The sequence below is a fragment of the Macaca fascicularis genome, chromosome 10 (genome assembly GCF_037993035.2).
Source record: "Macaca fascicularis isolate 582-1 chromosome 10, T2T-MFA8v1.1".
NCBI classification, from domain to species: Eukaryota; Metazoa; Chordata; class Mammalia; order Primates; family Cercopithecidae; genus Macaca; species Macaca fascicularis.
In genome coordinates, this window is record NC_088384.1 from 35414956 (window position 1) to 35437060 (window position 22105).

General features: G+C 52.5%; 1 protein-coding gene across 1 annotated transcript in view; it reads left to right on the forward strand.

The window, feature by feature from the left end:
• The window catches only part of GAB4 (GRB2 associated binding protein family member 4), a 56864-nt gene extending 39158 nt beyond the window's left edge, over window positions 1-17706 (forward strand). The window contains 7 exon segments of the mRNA XM_074003171.1: window positions 2849-3099; window positions 4959-5044; window positions 8353-8617; window positions 9038-9128; window positions 15369-15465; window positions 16447-16551; window positions 17440-17706. Of these exon segments, the coding sequence (XP_073859272.1) occupies window positions 2849-3099; window positions 4959-5044; window positions 8353-8617; window positions 9038-9128; window positions 15369-15465; window positions 16447-16551; window positions 17440-17583 (1039 nt within the window). The 3' untranslated portion in view covers window positions 17584-17706.
• Window positions 17707-22105: the final 4399 nt, after the last annotated feature.

Genomic DNA, 22105 nt, shown 5'->3' on the forward strand with positions numbered 1-22105 from the left:
ACAGCTGCCAACAGGACAAAGCCCAGAAGTGTCACTGAGGAGCACGCTGAGGACGCAGTAACATCTGGTTTGAGTGGATCCTAGGTGGGAAGTGTAACTAGGGAGAAAAGACTGGAGAGATGGAATGGAGTAAAGCTGGGAGTTTGGACTTCATCCTAAAGTCTCTGTGACAGTGGTGAAGATGTTCAAGCTGGGAGGTTAGGAAGGTAAATAGCAGGATGCAGAGGGCTGGAGAGGCCCTGGGAAGATGTGAGGAAGACTTGTTATGAGACCTTTTGTGGTCCAGAAGAAGGATCAGGAGGAAATGAGTGGGGTGGGCTCACTAAGGCTGACCGGTGAGTGAATGAGAGTGTGGGTAACTCCAATGTTTTGGGTTTGAGAGGCTGGTGCCAATCGTAAGACAGAACAATCAGGAGAGGTAGATTTCAGGAGGAAGATGATGGGCTTATTCTGAATATGTGTGAGATTGCCGCAGGACACCTGAGGTGCTTTCCCACACTCTATCCCCACCTTGACGTCTTTCCGAAGCTCCTGATCCCTTCAGTGCTGGCCTGGCCCCTCCACTGTCATCTCTCAGCCTGAGCAGATTGCAGCCCCTTGAATGGCCAGGCTGTGTTCTGCATCTTGCTGTTTCCAAGTGGAACAGCTTTTCCCTTGTCTCAACTTTTGTCTGGCCAGCTGCTGCTGATTCTTCTGGGCTCACTCAGATGGAAGGCTTTGCAGAAGGCTTTCCTGGTGGTCTCGACCACCACCAGGGAGGGCTCATCCAGATCTGTCGGTAGCCGTGTGCTCATCCCATCTGATTGTGGTGGTGTGCGTTCATGACACCTCCTCCACTGCTGTGACGCCTGTCCTGCAGGGCAGGTGGCATCTGTGTCTGCTGTGCCTGGCCTAGATGGAAAGTGAGGCATGAGCCAACATCACAGGAGCAAATCCAGGTGGCATATCTACCAGAGATCTGGAAACTCCAAAAGACCAAGTGAAAGGCACCAAAGACAAATATGAACATGAGGATCCTGCATCTTCCTCCACTCTCATGTCTGCTGGTGAAGCACAGCATGCTTTAGAGACACGTGTTCAGTTATGGAGGCCCATGCTGTTGGCTTGGTCTGGTGTGTGGAGAGGAATAGAAAGGGAGAAGGAATGCACAGGCCCAGGGAGGAAGGGTGTGAAGCTTGGTGGCCCATGTTCACAGAGGAGGTAGCCTGGTCTGAACACCTGCTTCCCTTCATTTTTCTAAGCTTCTGGGCCAGCTTTGGCCACGTCCCTAAGGGAAAGCTCTCCATAGGCTGAGAGCACACCAGTGAGGCAGTTCCACGAATTGGTCTCAGAGGGCTATGACCCCTAGAAACAGCTTGCAAATGTGCATGTGTGTGAGATATGCCTCATTCTGGGGAGATACCCCAAGAGCTTTTGCTCAGCTTTTTAAAGATGCCTGTGGCCATGAAGAGGCTGAGAACCACTGCTATAAGGATCCAGTCTTACTTTTTTCCCTACATTAAATCCTAGGAGGAATAATAATATAAAAGATAGGGAAGAAGACCTAGATCCATACTTGCTCAAAACTACATCCTCCAGTTTCCCAGAGCACCCACACAGAACATAGAACCCAGTTCCAAACCACTCTCATAAAGCCGAAGGCTGTAGAGCTGCAGAGCCAGATGGACACTTGGAAATCACTGTGATTTCCGGGTCATGTCTGGGGCAATCAGGAAGGCACACAGAGCTTATCAGTGGCAGCGTTGGAACATGACACAGCTCCCTTCTCATTCATTGATTCTCTTTTTACTACTTGCCTTATCTCCCAAAACCTACATTTTAATAATTCAAAACTTTTTTCTTTTTCTGAGGTAGGGTCTGGATCTGTTGCCCAAGCTAGAGTGCAATAGCATGATCTCAGCTCACTGCAGCCTCGGCCTCCCCTCCTGGGCTCAAACCATCCTCCTACCTCAGCCTCCCAGCCAAGTAACTGGGACTTCAGGTGCATATCACCATGCCCGGCTAATTTTTTTTGTTTTGTTTTTTTGAAGAGAGAGATTTTCACCATGCTGTCCAGGCTGGTCTCGAACTCTTGAACTCAAGCCACCTGCCTGTTTGGGCTTCCTAAAGTGCTGAGATTACAGGTGTGAGCCACTGTGCCTGGCTTCAGACCTTTTTCCATCCCAAATGTAGTTGCCAAACAGGAAACCATTTTTTCTTTAGATGTTTAGGTTTCTGGGGAGAGAAACTTTTCCCTCTAATTGCCTCTCTAACCACCGTAGTAGCTGGTAGAAGATGAATCTGTTGCTTACTTCTGAATAGTTCTTTATAACTTAACCACATTGACACCCATGAGCTGCTGGTTTACTTTACAGGGGAACACTGAGACTCAGAGATGAGATGACTTGCTTGCTGCTTCCTGCCACCCACTTCAAAGCTCTCCCCACCATTTCTCAGCCTGGGCATTCAGACATGCACATTCTGGAATGCTCACAGCAGGGAACCAATAGGCAGTGTACCTGGCTTGCTGCTGTCTGTTTTGTGGGGGTGAAACTGATCACCCTGCTAATCAGCCCAGATATAGATATACCAGCTCTAGATATAATAGAGTCTGATTTCTAAGCAATCTGCAAAGTGAGTTTTTAATCACCATTTTATAGACGGAGACACTAAATCAGAAAGGGAAAATGCTCAAGGCCACAAGGTAGTGAACTCCCAAACTAGACACACCTCAGGTCTGCCCAATTCCTCTTCCTGTGTTTTCTCCATACCATCTCACTACATGGGGCTGTGAACTTCCCCGCCTGCCTCCCTGGGGCAGTCCTGGCCTCCTCTCACCCCTGCCCCTTCGCTTCTTTCTCTGTCTTAGGAGTGCCAGCTTCTCGCAGGGCTCCAGGGCCCCATTCCCCTTGAGGAGAAGCACAGCCGTGCAAAATCTTGCCCAGCACAGTGAATGCAGTGTCGATGGAGTCAGCGGTCACATCCATGGCTTCCATAGCCTTTCCAAGCCGAGCCAGCACAATACAGAATTCAGAGGCAGCACCTGCAGAACCCCCTGGAGCCTGGCCTCCCATGGCCACACCAGAGGCAGCCTCACAGGCTCTGAGGCAGATAATGAGGGTGTGTACCCCTTCAAGGCACCCAGAAGCACCCTGTGCCAGGAGTTTGGGGGCCACCTGGTGAACAACAGTGGTGTTCCGGCCATCCCACTCTCAGCGCACCAGATCCCTAGGACAGTCACGTTAGACAAGAACCTCTGTGCCACGGCCATGGCCACTCCTGGGCCTATTGGCTCCCTTCCTCTGCCCAAGGCAAGTCAGGCAGAAGCATGTCAGTGGGGCAGCCCTCAGCAGAGACCTTCAGTCAGTGAAAGCAGCAGGTGGTCCATTGACGCTGCCATCCCCAGGCGGAATACCCTTCCTGCAATAGACAACAGCCGATGTTGCCAAGGTCAGTATGAGCCCTCACCGAGAAATAGAGGGAGAGGGGAGGTGGCACCGGGTTCTCAGTGGTTAGCTAGTCCTTGGTCTCCCATGGCCAAGGGAGACTTGGGAGCCATTCAGGTCACTGATAGTCAAGTTCATCTCCTGTCTGGACCTTGAGACCGCTGGGTACCCCAGCACTGGAGGCTGTTAGTAGACACCCACAGTGGCAAGACTGTGGCAGACTCAGCCTCTACTAAGGGAGACAGAACATTCTTCGTTGCAGTACAGCACATTATGGGTTTGGAATTCTTTTTTTTTTGAGACGGAGTCTCGCTTGTCACCAGGGCTGGAGTGCAGTGGCCAGATCTCAGCTCACTGCAAGCTCTGCCTCCCGGGTTTACACCATTCTTCTGCCTCAGCCTCCCGAGTAGCTGGGACTACAGGCGCCCACCGCCTCGCCCAGCTAGTTTTTTTGTGTTTTTTAGTAGAGACGGGGTTTAACTGTGTTAGCCAGGATGGTCTCGATCTCCTGACCTCGTGATCCGCCCGCCTCGGCCTCCCAAAGTGCTGGGATTACAGGCTTGAGCCACCATGCTCGGCTGGGTTTGGAATTCTAAATAATCGCGTATGTATGTGTAAATCAAAGCAAAGACTTAAAATAGAAATTGAGGAGATCAGTCCAAACTAGAGCCAAACCAGTGTGGACTCACAGTTGAAACAAAACGAGATCTTCAAAATATTTTCCAACCTATATTTGGATCTCTTTGTTTGAAGTCTAAACCTGTATTTGAAATACCTAGATTTTTTTGTCATTTGTTTTCCACTGAGAGTATTTTATATCTGCATATAACCTCCTCTCCTCAATGAAAAGAAATAGATCAATAGTAACTCCTTTCCTTTTGCATCCATTCTTACATCTTGCAGAGCCTTTGTTTGTTCTTCCCGTTATGAGGGAGTTTGGCGGGGCAAAGCCTTGTTTTCTCTGTTTTATATGAGGCCCGTGGTACTTAGGCTTATTCAGGGTTGCAAGTCAGAAGTGGCAAAGATGAACCTCACGCTGAGGTCCTGGATCCTGGGTTAGAACTCTTTGCAGTCTTTTCAGTGTTGGCAATTTGAGCAAGGCCCTTGTGCTGTGAAATTGAAATGATAGAGACATATATAAAACAGGTTTGCTGTTCAGAGCTCACATTTATGTACACAATGAAATGAAACCGATATGCAGAAGTCAGTACAAGCCCTCTTTACTGTTCCTGGAGGTGGCAGGTGGGTGAAGGGGATGGGTGGTGGGTGCCATAGGAGTTGAAGGAGAAGTGTATCCTGTGGGTAGATGTCTAGGAGAGACACTCTGTGGGTAACACTGGAGCTGGACCTGGAAACCCAGGAGGAGTTGTGGTAGGGAGCAAGGATGTGTTAGAGGTAACACCTTGTCATTTGGGGTGGAGAGTCGTGTCCTCTGGAGCGTCAGTGAGACCCTGAGCAGCACTGGGGAGGGTGTGGGAGGCATCAACACATAGATCAGCTGTGATACATGTGGATCTCCTTCCTCTGTCATAGCTTCCTCCTGCAAGTACCCCCGGCATGGTGGAGGGAATGCCGGCCGGCCTGCTGAGTCCATGCATGAGGGAGTCAGTTCTTTCCTGGTGAGTATGACTGAACCAGGGGTCCCCAGGCTGGCTCCGGGAGGTAAAGGTCACACTCCAGGGAACTAAAAGCACATCCCCCAAAGGGTGACAGCATCTCCCTCCTAGGAGCCCGCCTGGGTTCTTGCCTCAGTTCAGAATCATAGGTTCAGTTTTTGGATAAGTGAGATACAGGTATCCAGGTCTGGAAGAAAGTGAGTACTTTTTTTTTTTTTTTTTTTTTTTTTTTGAGACGGAGTCTCACGCTGTTGCCCAGGCTGGAGTGCAGTGGTGCGATCTCGGCTCACTGCAAGCTCCGCCTCCCGGGTTCCCGCCATTCTCCTGCCTCAGCCTCCTGAGTAGCTGGGACTGCAGGCGCCCGCCACTGCGCCCGGCTAATTTTTTGTATTTTTAGTAGAGACAGGGTTTCACTGTGGTCTCGATCTCCTGACCTTGTGATCCGCCCGCCTCGGCCTCCCAAAGTGCTGGGATTACAGGCTTGAGCCACCGCGCCCGGCCTTTTTTTTTTTTTTTTTGAGACAGAGTCGCTCTGCCGCACAGGCTGGAGTGCAGTGGCCGGATCTCAGCTCACTGCAAGCTCCGCCTCCCGGGTTCACACCATTCTCCTGCCTCAGCCTCCCGAGTAGCTGGGACTACAGGCGCCCGCCACCGCGCCCGGCTAGTTTTTTGTATTTTTTAGTAGAGACGGGGTTTCACCGGGTTAGCCAGGATGGTCTCGATCTCCTGACCTCGTGATCCGCCCGTCTCGGCCTCCCAAAGTGCTGGGATTACAGGCTTGAGCCACTGCGCCCGGCCGAAAGTGAGTACTTAAGTAGATGGGATCACAAGGCTCACCAGCCCTGTGGGTAGCAGAGGGTACAGAATGCTGGGGTTCTGGGTGCTCTAAGCAGGTGCTCTAACCCATGAGGTCCCTTGGAGCAGGAGTGCTTCCCTGTGAGCCTTTGGTATGGGTAGGCGGAGGGGACAGGCTACCCGGGTGGTGGGTGATGTGATTCAGCAACCTTATCCAGGAGATCCTCTGGAGAAGGGGTGTTTCCATGTGAGCCTCAAGGCAAGGGCAGTACTCAGAGTCAGGGAAGGTGGATGGATTCCAGGCTGCCACCTGGAAAGGGTAACCACAGTTGTCCAAGGTGTCAGACAAGCAACAAAGCCTGGCTTCAGGCCCCTTATAAAGATGGTGGGAATTAGGTAACCAAGGCAGAGGGCAGATGGGGCAGGAGCTGGAGGAAGGCTGTACCTAGGTCTGCTGCATTGCACAACTCTGTGGCAGCTCTGCCTGCAGCTTGATGGTCACCCACAAGTCTGAGTGAGCCCCAAGCTCCCTGTACCTCCCTGATACCTTGTCTGTTAATCACAGCCGTTGGGGGAGAGGAATCTCCTTGTCTGCGGAAGTGCACCTCGCCCCACACCTCACCTTCCAGAGCCAAGACATCTGATATGGTCCTTGCCTTGATCAGGGCCTAAGATGCTGACTTGCCTGAAGGGGTGGCCTGCCCCTCCACACCTGTGGGCGTTTCTCGTTAGGTGGAATGAGAGACTTGAGAAAAGAAATGAGACACAGAGACAAAGAAAAAATTGGCCCAGGGGACCCGTGCTCAGCATACAGAGGACCCACGCCAGCACTGGTCTCTTGAGTTCCCCCCGTATTTATTGATCTTTATCTCTACCATTATCTTTACCTTTACCAAATAGGATCATAGGAGGGAGAAGGTCAGCAGAAAGACATGTGAATAAAGATCTCTGTGACATGAATAAGTTTAAGGAAAAGTGCTGTGCCTTGATAAGCATATGCAAACATCTCCATAAACCTTTTTAGTACATAAAGAGCAGCTAGCACATCCCACGTTCAGTCCTGAGGTGGTTTTCTCCTATCTCAGTAAATAGAACATACAATCGGGTTTTACACTGAGATGTTCCATTGCCCAGGGACGGACAGGAGACAGATGCCTTTCTCTATCTCAACTGCCCAGAGGCCTTCTTTCCTCTTATACTAATCCTCCTCAGCACAGACCCTTCATGGGTGTTGGACGATCAGGTCTTTCCCTTCCCACAAGGCCATATTTCAGACTATCACATGGGGAGAAACCTTGGACAATTCCTAGCTTTCCTAGGCAGAGGTCCCTGCAACTTTCCGCAGTGTATGTGTCCCTGGGTACTTGAGATTAAGAGAATGGTGATGACTTTTCACAAGCGTACTGCCTTCAGGCACTTGTTAAACAAAGCACACCCTGCACTGCCCCAAATCCATTAAACCTTGAGTCACCACAGCACATGTCTCTGGCAAGGACAGCGTTGGGGGTAGGGTTACAGGTAAATAGCATCTCAAATACAGAACAAAATGGAGTCTTCTACACAGACACAGTAACAGTCTGATCTCTCTTTCTTTTCCCCACACCCGCCAGTGCTGAGTCAGGACTTGAGGTGGATGGTGGGTCTTGAGGCCACACCTGCATGGTGCATGGCCTGTGCTGCCTTCTGCTTGGGTCCCGCATCCAGAAACCAGAGTGGACCCAGCCACTAAAGATATTTTATCCTATAGATTTGTCACAAATTGTAGTTGGACCCCACGGGGTCCTGAGAGCTAGAAGGGCCCAGACATCTCATTTTTTCCTGCCTCTACCTTGATTTCAGAGTCTTTCCGGGGTCACTCTGATAGCTTCAAAGTGTAGCCCTCCCCATGTAATGAAGGCTTATAATTGTATGCTGCCCTGGCATCCACATTGAATGCAGGTTTAACTTTCTCAGAACAGAGGCAGAGGACTTAGTCATCCTGATGGTTTCCAGTTCTACATCACACCCATGTGGCTTCAGTCAGTGGCCAGAGATAGGAACTTAGACTCACCTCCCCCAGCCAGCAGACTGGGCTCGCCACTGTCTTGCTGCTCCCTTTAAATGGATCATCCAGGCATTTACTCCAACCTTAATTAAGTGATCCACACCCCATTCCGCAAGATACACTGCCAGTTGCCACCCTCTCTCCTCTTGCTCTTTTTTTCTGTGCTCCCTGACCTCCCAGGACCTGTAAGAACTGAAAACTCTTCCACTTTTACGTGTGACTGTGTCATGGAAGCTGCTCCAAAGTCTGACCCCTGAGGCTGCCCAGAGGGGCCCCATGCATGGGGTTTCTGGCTGGAGCTCTTCTGTCTGGGCCTCTGGTGGCTGCTGAAGACAGCAGCCCCCAGCCAAGGTGATCAAGAGTTTCGTTCTAAACACCCAATCATGACTCTTTTTGGCCTTGTCTAGAAATTCTCATTCCTATCTTGTTCTTGCTGGTGATAGCTGTGTTTCTTTCACTTTCCCCTTCCTAGCCAGGAAAAGCATTCGTGGGCCTGTCGGACAGCATTGCTTCTGAGGACAGCTGTGTGCCCATGAACCCAGGCTTCCCTACCCTGGTGGCTGTGGAGCAAGCAGGCAGCGATTCTCAGGGTGTCTGCACCGCTGTGGGCTCATGTCCTGTTTGCTTTGACCTGCTTGGCTTCCCACTCAGGGAGCTTTCTGTGCACCAAGACGTCAGCCAGGGACATGAGGTCCAGCTGCCCCCTGTCAACCGCAGCCTCAAGCCTAACCGGAAAGGTAAGTCTTTCCCCATTCTATCTCTTGACAATGTCCAGGGACTCTTCATTCGCTTAGGGGTCAGGTGGATCCTGGATGTGGAACGTCTGACTTTGGCAAGTTATATGAGTTCTCTGAGCCTCAGTTTTCTTCTCTGTGAAATGAAGATAGTAACTCCTACTTCCTGGGTTTGTTTGGAAGGAGAGTGTCTGGGACAGTGGCCCTGGCTCACAGCAGGTGTCCAGTGAAGTTTGGTCTGTGCCCTCCACGTGTAGACCAGGAAGAAGAGTTAGAGTTCAGGTTCCAGGCTGCTATGACGTCACCTTGTGGCCTTGGCCCAGCACAGGGTTCAAGGAAGGAGTGGGATACCTGGGTGGGGATTAGTCTGGCCGCAGGGAACCAGACCTGGCTGATGGACTGAAGGTTCTTTTCCTGCTCCAGCAAATCCAACACCATCCAACCTGAGAAACAACAGGGTCATCAGTGAGCTCTCCTTCAAGCCACCTGTCACAGAGTCCTGGTCTGGGACCAGGTGAGTGTCTGTCAGTGGAAACAGGAGCTTGGTTCGGGTTGGTGGAGTGAGTGGGATGGCCATTGGCTTGTGGTCAGGAAACTGGATGCTGATGTTGACCTGGACATAGCTGATCTTGACTGTGTCTCATGAGGGGTGGCGGCCTTCTCATCTGTAAAGGGGGAATAATGATCCCTGCCCCGTCAGTTCTTGATCTGGTAACAGTGTGAGGTCTGGATGCTTCAAGTCAGGGCCAGCTGGAGGCTGGAGCCCTGACAGAAGCCCTGAGCCCCACCCAGGATGTCCTCCTTGCCTTCTTATAGAGTCTGATTTCTAAGCAACCTGCAAAATGAGTTTTTAATCACCATTTTATAGATGGAGATACTGATTCAGAAAGGGAAAATGCTCAAGGCCACAAGGTAGTGAACTCCCAAACTAGACAAACCTCAGGTCTGCCCAATTCCTCTTCCTGTGTTTTCTCCATACCATCTCACTACATGGGGCTGTGAACTTCCCCGCCTGCCTCCCTGGGGCACTCCTCTCACCCCTGCCCCTTCCCTTCTTTCTCTGTCTTAGGAGTGCCAGCTTCTCGCAGGGCTCCAGGGCCCCATTCCCCTTGAGGAGAAGCACAGCTGTGCAAAATCTTGCCCAGCACAGTGAATACAGTGTCGATGGAGTCAGCGGTCACATCCATGGCTTCCATAGCCTTTCCAAGCCGAGCCAGCACAATACAGAATTCAGAGGCAGCACCTGCAGAACCCCCTGGAGCCTGGCCTCCCATGGCCACACCAGAGGCAGCCTCACAGGCTCTGAGGCAGATAATGAGGGTGTGTACCCCTTCAAGGCACCCAGAAGCACCCTGTGCCAGGAGTTTGGGGGCCACCTGGTGAACAACAGTGGTGTTCCGGCCATCCCACTCTCAGCGCACCACATCCCTAGGACAGTCACGTTAGACAAGAACCTCTGTGCCACGGCCATGGCCACTCCTGGGCCTATTGGCTCCCTTCCCCTGCCCAAGGCAAGTCAGGCAGAAGCATGTCAGTGGGGCAGCCCTCAGCAGAGACCTTCAGTCAGTGAAAGCAGCAGGTGGTCCATTGACGCTGCCATCCCCAGGCGGAATACCCTTCCTGCAATAGACAACAGCCGATGTTGCCAAGGTCAGTATGAGCCCTCACCGAGAAATAGAGGGAGAGGGGAGGTGGCACCGGGTTCTCAGTGGTTAGCTAGTCCTTGGTCTCCCATGGCCAAGGGAGACTTGGGAGCCACTCAGGTCACTGATAGTCAAGTTCATCTCCTGTCTGGACCTTGAGACCGCTGTGTCCCCCAGCACTGCAGGCTGTTAGTAGACACCCACAGTGGCAAGACTGTGGCAGACTCAGCCTCTACTAAGGGAGACAGAACATTCTTCGTTGCAGTACAGCACATTATGGGTTTGGAATTCTAAATAATCGTGTATGTATGTGTAAATCAAAGCAAAGACTTAAAATAGAAATTGAGGAGATCAGTCCAAACTAGAGCCAAACCAGTGTGGACTCACAGTTGAAACAAAACGAGATCTTCAAAATATTTTCCAACCTATATTTGGATCTCTTTGAAGTCTAAACTTGTATTTGAAATACCTAGATTTTTTTGTCATTTGTTTTCCACTGAGAGTATTTTATATTTGCATATAACCTCTTCTCCTCAATGAAAAGAAATCGATCAATAGTAACTCCTTTCCTTTTGCATCCATTCTTACATCTTGCAGAGCCTTTGTTTGTTCTTCCCGTTATGAGGGAGTTTGGTGGGGCAAAGCCTTGTTTTCTCTGTTTTATATGAGGCCCGTGGTACTTAGGCTTATTCAGGGTTGCAAGTCAGAAGTGGCAAAGATGAACCTCATGCTGAGGTCCTGGATCCTGGGTTAGAACTCTTTGCAGTCTTTTCAGTGTTTCAGCAATTTGAGCAAGGCCCTTGTGCTGTGAAATTGAAATGATAGAGACATATATAAAACAGGTTTGCTGTTCAGAGCTCACATTTATGTACACAATGAAATGAAACCGATATGCAGAAGTCAGTACAAGCCCTCTTTACTGTTCCTGGAGGTGGCAGGTGGGTGAAGAGGATGGGTGGTGGGTGCCATAGGAGTTGAAGGAGAAGTGTGTCCTGTGGGTAGATGTCTAGGAGAGACACTCTGTGGGTAACACTGGAGCTGGACCTGGAAACTCAGGAGGAGTTGTGGTAGGGAGCAAGGATGTGTTAGAGGTAACACCTTGTCGTTTGGGGTGGAGAGTCGTGTCCTCTGGAGCGTCAGTGAGACCCTGAGCAGCACTGGGGAGGGTGTGGGAGGCATCAACACATGGATCAGCTGTGATACATGCGGATCTCCTTCCTCTGTCATAGCTTGCTCCTGCAAGTACCCCCGGCATGGTGGAGGGAATGCCGGCTGGCCTGCTGAGTCCATGCATGAGGGAGTCAGTTCTTTCCTGGTGAGTATGACTGAACCAGGGGTCCCCAGGCTGGCTCAGGGAGGTAAAGGTCACACTCCAGGGAACTAAAAGCACATCCCCCAAAGGGTGACAGCATCTCCCTCCTAGGAGCCTGCCTGGGTTCTTGCCTCAGTTCAGAATCATAGGTTCAGTTTTTGGATAAGTGAGATACAGGTATCCAGGTCTGGAAGAAAGTGAGTACTTAAGTAGATGGGATCACAAGGCTCACCAGCCCTGTGGGTAGCAGAGGGTGCAGAATGCTGGGGTTCTGGGTGCTCTAAGCAGGTGCTCTAACCCATGAGGTCCCCTGGAGCAGGAGTGCTTCCCTGTGAGCCTTTGGTATGGGTAGGCGGAGGCGACAGGCTACCGGGGTGGTGGGTGATGTGATTCAGCAACCTTATCCAGGAGATCCTCTGGAGAAGGGGTGCTTCCATGTGAGCCTCAAGGCAAGGGCAGTACTCAGAGTCAGGTGAGGTGGATGGATTCCAGGCTGCCACCTGGAAAGGGTAACCACAGTTGTCCAAGGTGTCAGACAAGCAACAAAGCCTGGCTTCAGGCCCCTTATAAAGATGGTGGGAATTAGGTAACCAAGGCAGAGGGCAGATGGGGCAGGAGCTGGAGGAAGGCTGTACCTAGGTCTGCTGCATTGCACAACTCTGTGGCAGCTCTGCCTGCAGCTTGATGGTCACCCACAAGCCTGAGTGAGCCCCAAGCTCCCTGTACCTCCCTGATACCTTGTCTGCTAATCACAGCCGTTGGGGGAGAGGAATCTCCTTGTCTGCTGAAGTGCACCTCGCCCCACACCTCACCTTCCAGGGCCAAGACATCTGATATGGTCCTTGCCTTGATCAGGGCCTGAGATGCTGACCTGCCTGAAGGGGTGGCCTGCCCCTCCACACCTTTGGGCGTTTCTCCTTGGGTGGAATGAGAGACTTGAGGAAAGAAATGAGACACAGAGACAAAGGAAAAGTGGGCCCAGGGGACCCACGCCAGCACCTGTCTCTGAGTTCCCTCAGTATTTATTGATCATTATCTTTACCATCTTGGAAAAGGGGAAGTGGCAGGACAAATAGGATCATAGGAGGGAGAAGGTCAGCAGAAAGACATGTGAATAAAGATCTCTGTGACATGAATAAGTTTAAGGAAAAGTGCTGTGCCTTGATATGCATATGCAAACATCTCCATAAACCTTTTTAGTGCATAAAGAGCTGCACTGCAGCACGTCCCACCTTCAGTCCTAAGGCGGTTTTCTCCTATCTCAGTAAATAGAACATGCAGTCAGGTTTTACAGTGAGGCGTTCCATTGCCCAGGAACGGACAGGAGACAGATGCCTTTCTCTATCTCAACTGCCCAGAGGCCTTCTTTCCTCTTATACTAATCCTCCTCAGCACAGACCCTTCATGGGTGTTGGACGATCAGGTCTTTCCCTTCCCACAAGGCCATATTTCAGACTATCACATGGGGAGAAACCTTGGACAATTCCTAGCTTTCCTAGGCAGAGGTCCCTGCAACTTTCCGCAGTGTATGTGTCCCTGGGTACTTGAGATTAAGAGAATGGTGATGACTTTTCACAAGCGTACTGCCTTCAGGCACTTTTTGAACAAAGCACATCCTGCACTGTCCCAAATCCATTAAACCTTGAGTCACCACAGCACATGTCTCTGGCAAGGACAGAGTTAGGGGTAGGGTTACAGGTTAATAGTATCTCAAATACAGAACAAAATGGAGTCTCTTATGTCTACTTCTTTCTACATAGACACAGTAACAGTCTGATCTCTCTTTCTTTTCCCCACACCCGCCAGTGCTGAGTCAGGACTTGAGGTGGATGGTGGGTCTTGAGGCCACACCTGCATGGTGCATAGCCTGTGCTGCCTTCTGCTTGGGTCCAGCATCCAGAAACCAGAGTGGACCCAGCCACTAAAGATATTTTATCCTATAGATTTGTCACAAATTGTAGTTGGACCCCATGGGGTCCTGAGAGCTAGAAGGGCCCAGACATCTCATTTTTTCTTGCCTCTACTCTGATTTCAGAGTCTTTCCAGGGTCACTCTGATAGCTTCAATGTGTAGCCCTCCCCATGTAATGAAGGCTTATAATTGTATGCTGCCCTGGCATCCACATTGAATGCAGGTTTAACTTTCTCAGAACAGAGGCAGAGGACTTAGTCATCCTGATGGTTTCCAGTTCTACATCACACCCATGTGGCTTCAGTCAGTGGCCAGAGATAGGAACTTAGACTCACCTCCCCCAGCCAGCAGACTGGGCTCGCCACTGTCTTGCTGCTCCCTTTAAATGGATCATCCAGGCATTTACTCCAACCTCAATTAAGTGATCCACACCCCATTCCGCAAGATACACTGCCAGTTGCCACCCTCTTTCCTGTTGCTCTCTTTGTCTGTGCTCCCTGACCTCCCAGGGCCTGTAAGAACTGAAAACTCTTCCACTTTTACGTGTGACTGTGTCATGGAAGCTGCTCCAAAGTCTGACCCCTGAGGCTGCCCAGAGGGGCCCCATGCATGGGGTTCCTGGCTGGAGCACTTCTGTCTGGGCCTCTGGTGGCTGCTGAAGACAGCAGCCCCCAGCCAAGGTGATCAAGAGTTTCGTTCAGAACACCCAATCATGACTCTTTTTGGCCTTGTCTAGAAATTCTCATTCCTATCTTGTTCTTGCTGGTGATAGCTGTGTTTCTTTCACTTTCCCCTTCCTAGCCAGGAAAAGCACTCGTGGGCCTGTCAGACAGCATTGCTTCTGAGGACAGCTGTGTGCCCATGAACCCAGGCTTCCCTACCCTGGTGGCTGTGGAGCAAGCAAGCAGCGATTCTCAGGGTGTCTGCACCGCTGTGGGCTCATGTCCTGTTTGCTTTAACCTGCTTGGCTTCCCACTCAGGGAGCTTTCTGTGCACCAAGACGTCAGCCAGGGACATGAGGTCCAGCTGCCCCCTGTCAACCGCAGCCTCAAGCCTAACCGGAAAGGTAAGTCTTTCCCCATTCTATCTCTTGACAATGTCCAGGGACTCTTCATTCGCTTAGGGGTCAGGTGGATCCTGGATGTGGAACGTCTGACTTTGGCAAGTCATGTGAATTCTCTGAGCCTCAGTTTTCTTCTCTGTGAAATGAAGATAGTAACTCCTACTTCCTGGGTTTGCTTGGAAAGAGAGTGTCTGGGACAGTGGCCCTGGCTCACAGCAGGTGTCCAGTGAAGTTTGGTCTGTGCCCTCCACGTGTAGACCAGGAAGAAGAGCTAGAGTTCAGGTTCCAGGCTGCTATGACGTCACCTTGTGGCCTTGGCCCAGCACAGGGTTCAAGGAAGGAGTGGGATACCTGGGTGGGGATCATTCTGGCCACAGGGAACCAGACCTGGCTGATGACTGAAGGTTCTTTTCCTGCTCCAGCAAATCCAACACCATCCAACCTGAGAAACAACAGGGTCATCAGTGAGCTCTCCTTCAAGCCACCTGTCACAGAGTCCTGGTCTGGGACCAGGTGAGTGTCTGTCAGTGGAAACAGGAGCTTGGTTCGGGTTGGTGGTGGAGTGAGTGGGATGGCCATTGGCTTGTGGTCAGGAAACTGGACGCTGATGTTGATCTGGACATAGCTGATCTTGACTGTGTCTCATGAGGCGTGGCGGCCTTCTCATCTGTAAAGGGGGAATAATGATCCCTGCCCCGTCAGTTCTTGATCCGGTAACAGTGTGAGGTCTGGATGCTTCAAGTCAGGGCCCAGCTGGAGGCTGGAGCCCTGACAGAAGCCCTGAGCCCCACGCAGGATGTCCTCCTTGCCTTCTTCCCACGACAGCCACACCTTTTACTCCAGCTCCTCCCAATACCCCATCTCCATGCAGAGCATCACCAGCACAGACTCAGAAGACAGTGGAGAGAGAGAGATTTTCTTGGTGAGTCCTTGGGGTTCACTGTAAGCCGCCTATCAGAGTCCCCTGGGACCCACACTCACGTCCCTGGTTCCCAGCGTAGCTACCCCAGCTGACTCACCCCAGCCCAGTCAGGTGTGATTTGGTCTCCTGTTGCAAGCCTTCTTGAGCACAGGCATATCAGGCAATCATCAGGGTTAGGAATATGATGGTTTCCCCTTAAGGAAGTCTGGAACTTGCAGAGCAGAGGCAGCCCGCCTCGCCCTCACGATGGTGACGCAGGTGGGCCCTGCCCTGGAAGGGGCAGAGTTGGAGGTGTCTTGTTGGCCATGGGGAGACACAAATGTACATGCCTCACCGTGGTGAGGGCTGTGAGAGACGTGGAGATGCAGGTGGACCACAGGACACCCGTTAGATTGGCACTGAAGAGGGCATCATGACCAGCACTTGATAGTTGCTGCATAGATACCAGAAGAATGAGCCAGCCAACCAGCAAAGCAGCCAAAACCCAGAGCCCAGGGCGGCCTCTTTTCTCACCAGAGCCACACTTCAGGAATGTCCCAGCAAGGTGGCAGCCTTCTAGGGAGGAGGCTGGGGGACCCTGTGTGTCTCCTGGAGAGCTGCCAAGGGAGTAGGCTCCATGTAGCCCGGGGTGGTGGGCAGTAAGGGAGTAGGCTCCGTGCAGCCTGGGGTGGTGGGCACTGCTGATGTCTGGGAGCTGGAGGGGGAGGCAGCTGCTTTGTAGGATGGACCCACTCTGGGCCATGGGTGGGAGTTTCAGAGGACTGATTGGGTGCAGCATCTAGTGTATGAAGGAGAGGCACAGTAGTAACACCTGGCTCACAGGACTGCTGAGAGGGTTTGAATGAGCAGAGTGTGCCCCAGTGCATGGCTCAGAGTAGGACCCAGTAGGCTCGCAGCTACACCCACAGGTGTGATCCACTGGGTGCTGCGTCTGTCTGTGTCCTAAACTCATTTGTAGGATTTTCCTCCTTGTGACAGCAGAACGCGGCATCTGCATTTCCTGTTTCCGGTGGCACCAGCAGTTCAGCCCTGCCAAGGAGCACTGGTACCATCCACTACGTGGCCCTGGACTTCCAGCCGAGCAAGGTGCCTGGGGTGGAGCTGGGCTTGGGCAGAGTCCTTGGGTCCTGGGAGAGAGACTGTGGGGCCAGGCCCTTCAGCACCAGCAGCACCGGGCTGCTGGGCTGCCACTGCCAGCCCAGTGCCTGGCTCTTATGCTCAGTGGTGCTCTGATCTGGATCTTGGGGCTCCTGTTCCTTCCCTCTCAGCATGGTGCCTTCATCAGCCTGCCCTGACTCCCTGTAGAGACAGACAGATGACGGTGTGGAGACCTGATCTGTGGAGGTTGCGGAATAAATCAGGAGAGACCCAGGACTCAGCAACCTGGCTCCAGGCCAAACTCTTCTATGAGGAGAACTCACTGTGTGGGAGGGTTCCAGAGCTCAGCCATTGATGCGGGGGTGTCAGAAGGGACTTCGGGGCCCCGGAAAGCCTCCCGAGAAAGCACACCTACTGGTAGACAGTAAAGCAGTGTCTACTACTAGACAGTAGCCAGCCTGTCTAGACAGCAGGGTGGAGAGCTCCACCTCTGTGCATTGCCCCCTTTGGGGAGATAGGGCTCACCGAGGCACCCCTGGAAAGGCCTAGGCTGGTGCTTGTTGACACCTGGGAAATTTCCTGCCCTGGATAAGTGTTTAGAGGGGAAGGCCTTGACCAATCTTTGGGCCAGAGAAGGGCCTGGCTCTTCCTGCGAGCTGGGAGATGAGAAGTGCTGGCAGGGCTGTGGCATCCAGCAGCAGGAGAGGTTAGCCTGGAGTTGAGGCTTTAAAGCCCAGGCCCCACAGGCTGCTGAGAGCAGGAGGCGGAGGTTCCTTTCCCCCTGAGACAGTTTGGGAGAGCCCCCTCCTCAGCCTGTCCTTCCTCACCAGGAACTCACAGACACTCCCACTCCCACTTCCACCCTCTGTCCCTCAGTCATCCATAGGCTCTGTCACGTCTGGGGAGAAGGTGGACTATGTCCAGGTGGATCTGGAGAAGACCTGGGCCCTGCAGAAGACCATGCATGAACAGATGTGCCTGCGGCAGTCCTTGGAGCCTCCCAGGGGTGCCAAGCTGTGACTTGGGCCACCAAAACCAGAGCGGGGCCAGGACAGTGCTTCAGAGCTGCTCCTCCACACTCTACAGCTCTGTGGTATCAGGGACCGCATCCCTTATCCAGAGAGCAGAGGCCTGATCCAGGCACATCCTCTGCCTACTCGGGGCCCACGTCTGCCTTTGGCTGGCTGTGGTCCCCACCTTCACCCCCTTGCTAGGAGCGGTTGCCAGCAAGCATCCTCAGTCTCTTCCTGCTCCTCAGACCCAGGCTCCCAACAGATTTCCACACTCACACTTCGCTCACGGTCCTCAGCCTCTTCCCTCTAGCCTTTGGGCTGTTCCCCTCAATCCTGGAACATGAGGAGCTACCCTGCTGACCCTGGGACCCAAGGCCCGCAGGCCACAGTGGACATGGACCTTTTCAGCCCTGGCATTTTTTGGTCAGGGGAGAGGCAAGGCCATCAGACGTTGAGAGATAGTTGAGAAGGAAGGTTAAAGGTGGTCTTGAGAAGCAAAGGAATTAGATCCTTAGACCCAGCAAGGCAGCTCTTACCTCCAGGGTCTCCCACTTTCAGACTGAGGCCAGAGTATGGCAGCTGCTCCTGGGTGGGAGAGGCAGAGAGGGAAAGGCAAAAGGAAGGGAAAACATTAAGAGTTTCAGAATGAACAGGGCAGAGCAGACACTTCAACCTACCTTGGGGTGAATAGACTTTCCTCCTCCAAAAAATGACTGCCCACAGGGTTTGATGGAGGCGGCCTCCACACCCTGTCAGCACCTGTGAGTGCCACACTTCACCAGACCAGGGGCCTGGTCAGCTTCTGGGGATGTACCCCTCAGCAGGAGCCCTCTCCCCTGGCTCAGGTGGCCAGGCCCCGGGCTTAGGCACTGAGGACACAGGAGTCTATCAGACCTTTTCCCAAACTTGACAAGGTCACATCAGTGAGGGAAAGGACAAGGACGCAGACGGTGGTGATGGGCAAGATGGGCTGAAGATGCTGATGGGGTGCCCAGAAAGTGGAAACTCCTCATGGAGTGGAGGCAGAGAAGGTGGTTTTTAGGACAAGGGGTGCCTGAGTTAGGCTTGAGAGGAAGTTAGGTCAGATTTTTACAGGGAAGGAGGGCAGGGCCAGGGTGCAGTGGAGGAAGAAGGAACGACAGACTGGAAAAGCCTTGTGCTGAGGGACCAAAGGGACTTTGGAGTGCAGGTCCAGCTGCTCAGAACTGCAGGGGCCGGGCCTTTGTGCTTCCACAGTTGGAATGGTGATGGCCGGGTGTCCACACTGGGCAGAGTGTGCAGGGTGCTGGATGACTGGCCCAGCCCTGACTGTGTCCCTGTAAGGTCCTCTGCAAGAGACCCCATACAGCGCAGCTCTTAACTGCTGTTCCCTGTCCCCAGCTGACTACAATGGGGCCCAGTATTGATCTCAGTTCCCAGCCCAGTCACCTTCCTTGTTGATCCCAGGCTGCTGAGAAAGTGCTGCGTGTTCTGAGTGTGCGTGGCATGCATGAACCTGGTGGAGGCTTCAGAGACTGAGGTGTTGAAGTCCCATCTCCAGAGGGGTTCCTTCTAGCTCTTGGTTCCTGTGACCACCAAAACCCTGAGGGTGTGATTAGGGTGGAGATGGAAAGAAGGGCAAGAGAAGAGGACACGGGCCTATTGGAAGCAGAGCTCTATTCCCAAGCCTGAACTCCAGTCATGTCTAGCATGTGTCCACCCCTCCACCCACCAGCCCAGAAGGAAAAGTCAACTCAGCTTAATACAGGGGTCCTTGGACCTATCATGAGGTTAAAGTCCCCCTCCCCTGGTGGCCTGGCCATGAGTGAGACCCCAAAAAGGGACACCTCAGCCAGTGCAACTCACATGAGGGCTTGTCCTGCTGGGCTCTCCAGGGGAGCCTTCTTCACCCACCCCCACCACCTGCAAAGTTAGAGAGCAGTCAGGTGGGAACAATGAGAAGCAGGGGCAAGGACATCTCCCTAGGACCTTGCTTTTCCATCTGTGGAGTGGGTAGTTGGATTTGATATTTTCTGGCCCCTTCCTAGGCTGAGGCTCTACTGGTCTCGGGGAGCTCCTTGCTCTGTTACTTCTTTCTGGAGGATCTGCATCACGAGGGATGAGCAACACCAGAGCTTTGGCCAATTAGCCAGTCCCTCCCTGGCTTGATATGGACAACTTCTTTAGTTCAAACCAGTCAAACAGACTGCATTCCTATGGCAGAAGCACAACCATTCTGGTTGTGGGATCATAGGCTCAGCTGCAGTCTGCCTTGTGGTCCTTCAGCATGCTGTGAGGCTGTCATCTCAGTCCCAGGCCCTGGCACAGCACCACCGGTATGACTGTGACCTCCAGGGAGATGCAGGACAGGGAAGTGAGCACTGCCGTTCTGGGCCTGGGCCTTGATCTAGGAAGTGTGGGGGAGGGGAGGCTGACCTGCAGAGCACTAAGGGCATCATTCTGGGATACACCAGGCCCCTGGGGCCTGGGACAAGGGCCGTCTGCCTGCTGAGAGCCCACTGCAGAGTCAGGCTGGCATATTCGGTCCGGCAGTGTGTGTGCTTGTTTTTATTTGTTGGCTACTTGTATCTTGCTGTTTAGAATCATTTTGTACAGAATGTTTGGTTTCTCCTTAAGAGAAAATGGGCGAGAAGCCCCGTCTTAAGTTCTTGACTTGGTACCATTTAAAACTGACATTTCATTTTTCAAATCACTGTTGGTGCCTAATCACTGAAGTTAATCCATTTTTTTCTACAACTTTTATTATGTGTATTTACCCTGTGAGCAGACCTGGGGTGACAGGAGTGTGCTCAAGTGGTTGTCGTTTCTGCTGTGGCCACGGGACAGGCCTCGTGCTGGCAGGCTTCTTTGTACTGAGGCACTGGAGCAGGACAACAGTGAAGTGCATGAGGAATACAGCCCAGGGTGGGCTGCTTGGGTCTCTCTGGGAGTGGAGCCCATACTCACTGAAGTCCCACCTTGGGGTGAGCCTGAGCACCTGGCTGCCCTGGGTAGGCACAGACACACACGGTCAACAAGAAAAGCGTTTCAGAATCATTTCTCCAATGACCCAGGAAGGCCACTGTGCCAGTCTGTTCACTTCATCTTAAGTAGGAAATAAGTAGTTTTCCTGGCTCAGAAAGAAAATAAATTCTCTTTATCACAGAATCTGTTTTCCTAATCTGTAAACTGGACATTGTGCTAGCATCTGCCAATTCGTCTTTCTCAGAAGGGTGTCTAGTGGTGGGTTCCGAGAGGGCCTCATCTGTGTCTCTGTCCACTGGGCCTCTGGCACAGGTCCCTGAGGTCTGACATCTCACAGCTCCCCTCCACCCACTGCACAAGTGGGGCAGCCCTTGAGGTCCCTGGTGCCTTTTTACCTGTACCATGTTCTCCCAAATGGCACTGCAGGCATGGTGCTTGGGGACCCAGTGGTAAGGGCTGCTCCCAGGCTCAGTACATGCCCCACTTCTCTGCTTCAACTCCAGGATAGGGTGGGGTCCAGGAAAGGAGCCGGGTGCAGGCTCTGGAGTGGGAAACCTGTGGTGAAGGCTGATCCTGGGCTCTGTGAGCGTGGCTGCTCCTGCGTTTCTCTAGCTCCAGGATGGGATGGTGCCTGTGGTAAGGAGCTGGGTGTAGCCATGGTGGGTGCACCATGGCCCTGTGTGACAGCTAGTCCTCGGCCCTGCCAGTGTGGCTGCTCGTGTGCTTCAGCTCCTGGATGGGATGGTGCCCACGGGAAGGAGATGGGTTTGAGTTCCGGAGAAACGGGGCTGCCTCCCAGCTAGCCCTGACCCGTGTCAAGTCCAGCTCTGGAGATGTGACAACCCCCTCTCAACCTCCCCAGCTTCTTAGGTGCGAGGAAAGGAATGTGGCATCTGCAACAGGTGTTTGTGGGCAGTCCAGAATTCTTGGGTCTGAAACATCTCCAGTTACTTGGGTTTCAGGTGCACCTGAGAGGTGAGTCCCCTCCACAGTATTCCACTGGGATGCCGCATCCTGTGCACCCTTCCTCCCTCTTCCATTCAATCCTCTAGGTCCTCCCAGCCTCAGAACTAGGCAAGTCCTTCAGCACACAGGGCTCTCACTCCATGCTGTATCTCAAGTGAAGGGGACGGGTATGTCCTCGCCTTACCAAGGAGGAGCACGGGTCCCTATCAGGCTGCCCAGATGCAGTGAGGAAATCAAGGGTACAGCATACAGGAAGAGCAACAGCTTTCAAAGGCTCCAGAGAGGCTGGTTTCATACTGTTTGAGAACAAGGGTCTTTCTCTTCGTAGAAAAGGGGCTATAGCAGGGTCAAGGCACAAGAAGGTCACTGGACTGCCCCCGCTCAGCCCTCAGGTACTGCTCTGGTTGTCCATGGCTAAAACTCATCCTGCTGACCAAAGCCTTTGCTGTTCCAGTTGTTAAATATTTTGATACCACCCTTAACTCTAAAGGGTGGAGTCACAGGCACAGTTAGGAGCTAGAACTAACCTCCCACTGACACTTGGCCATTCACACTCGTAGAACAGCACACTTACTAAATAACTGCGTAATTCGTTATGC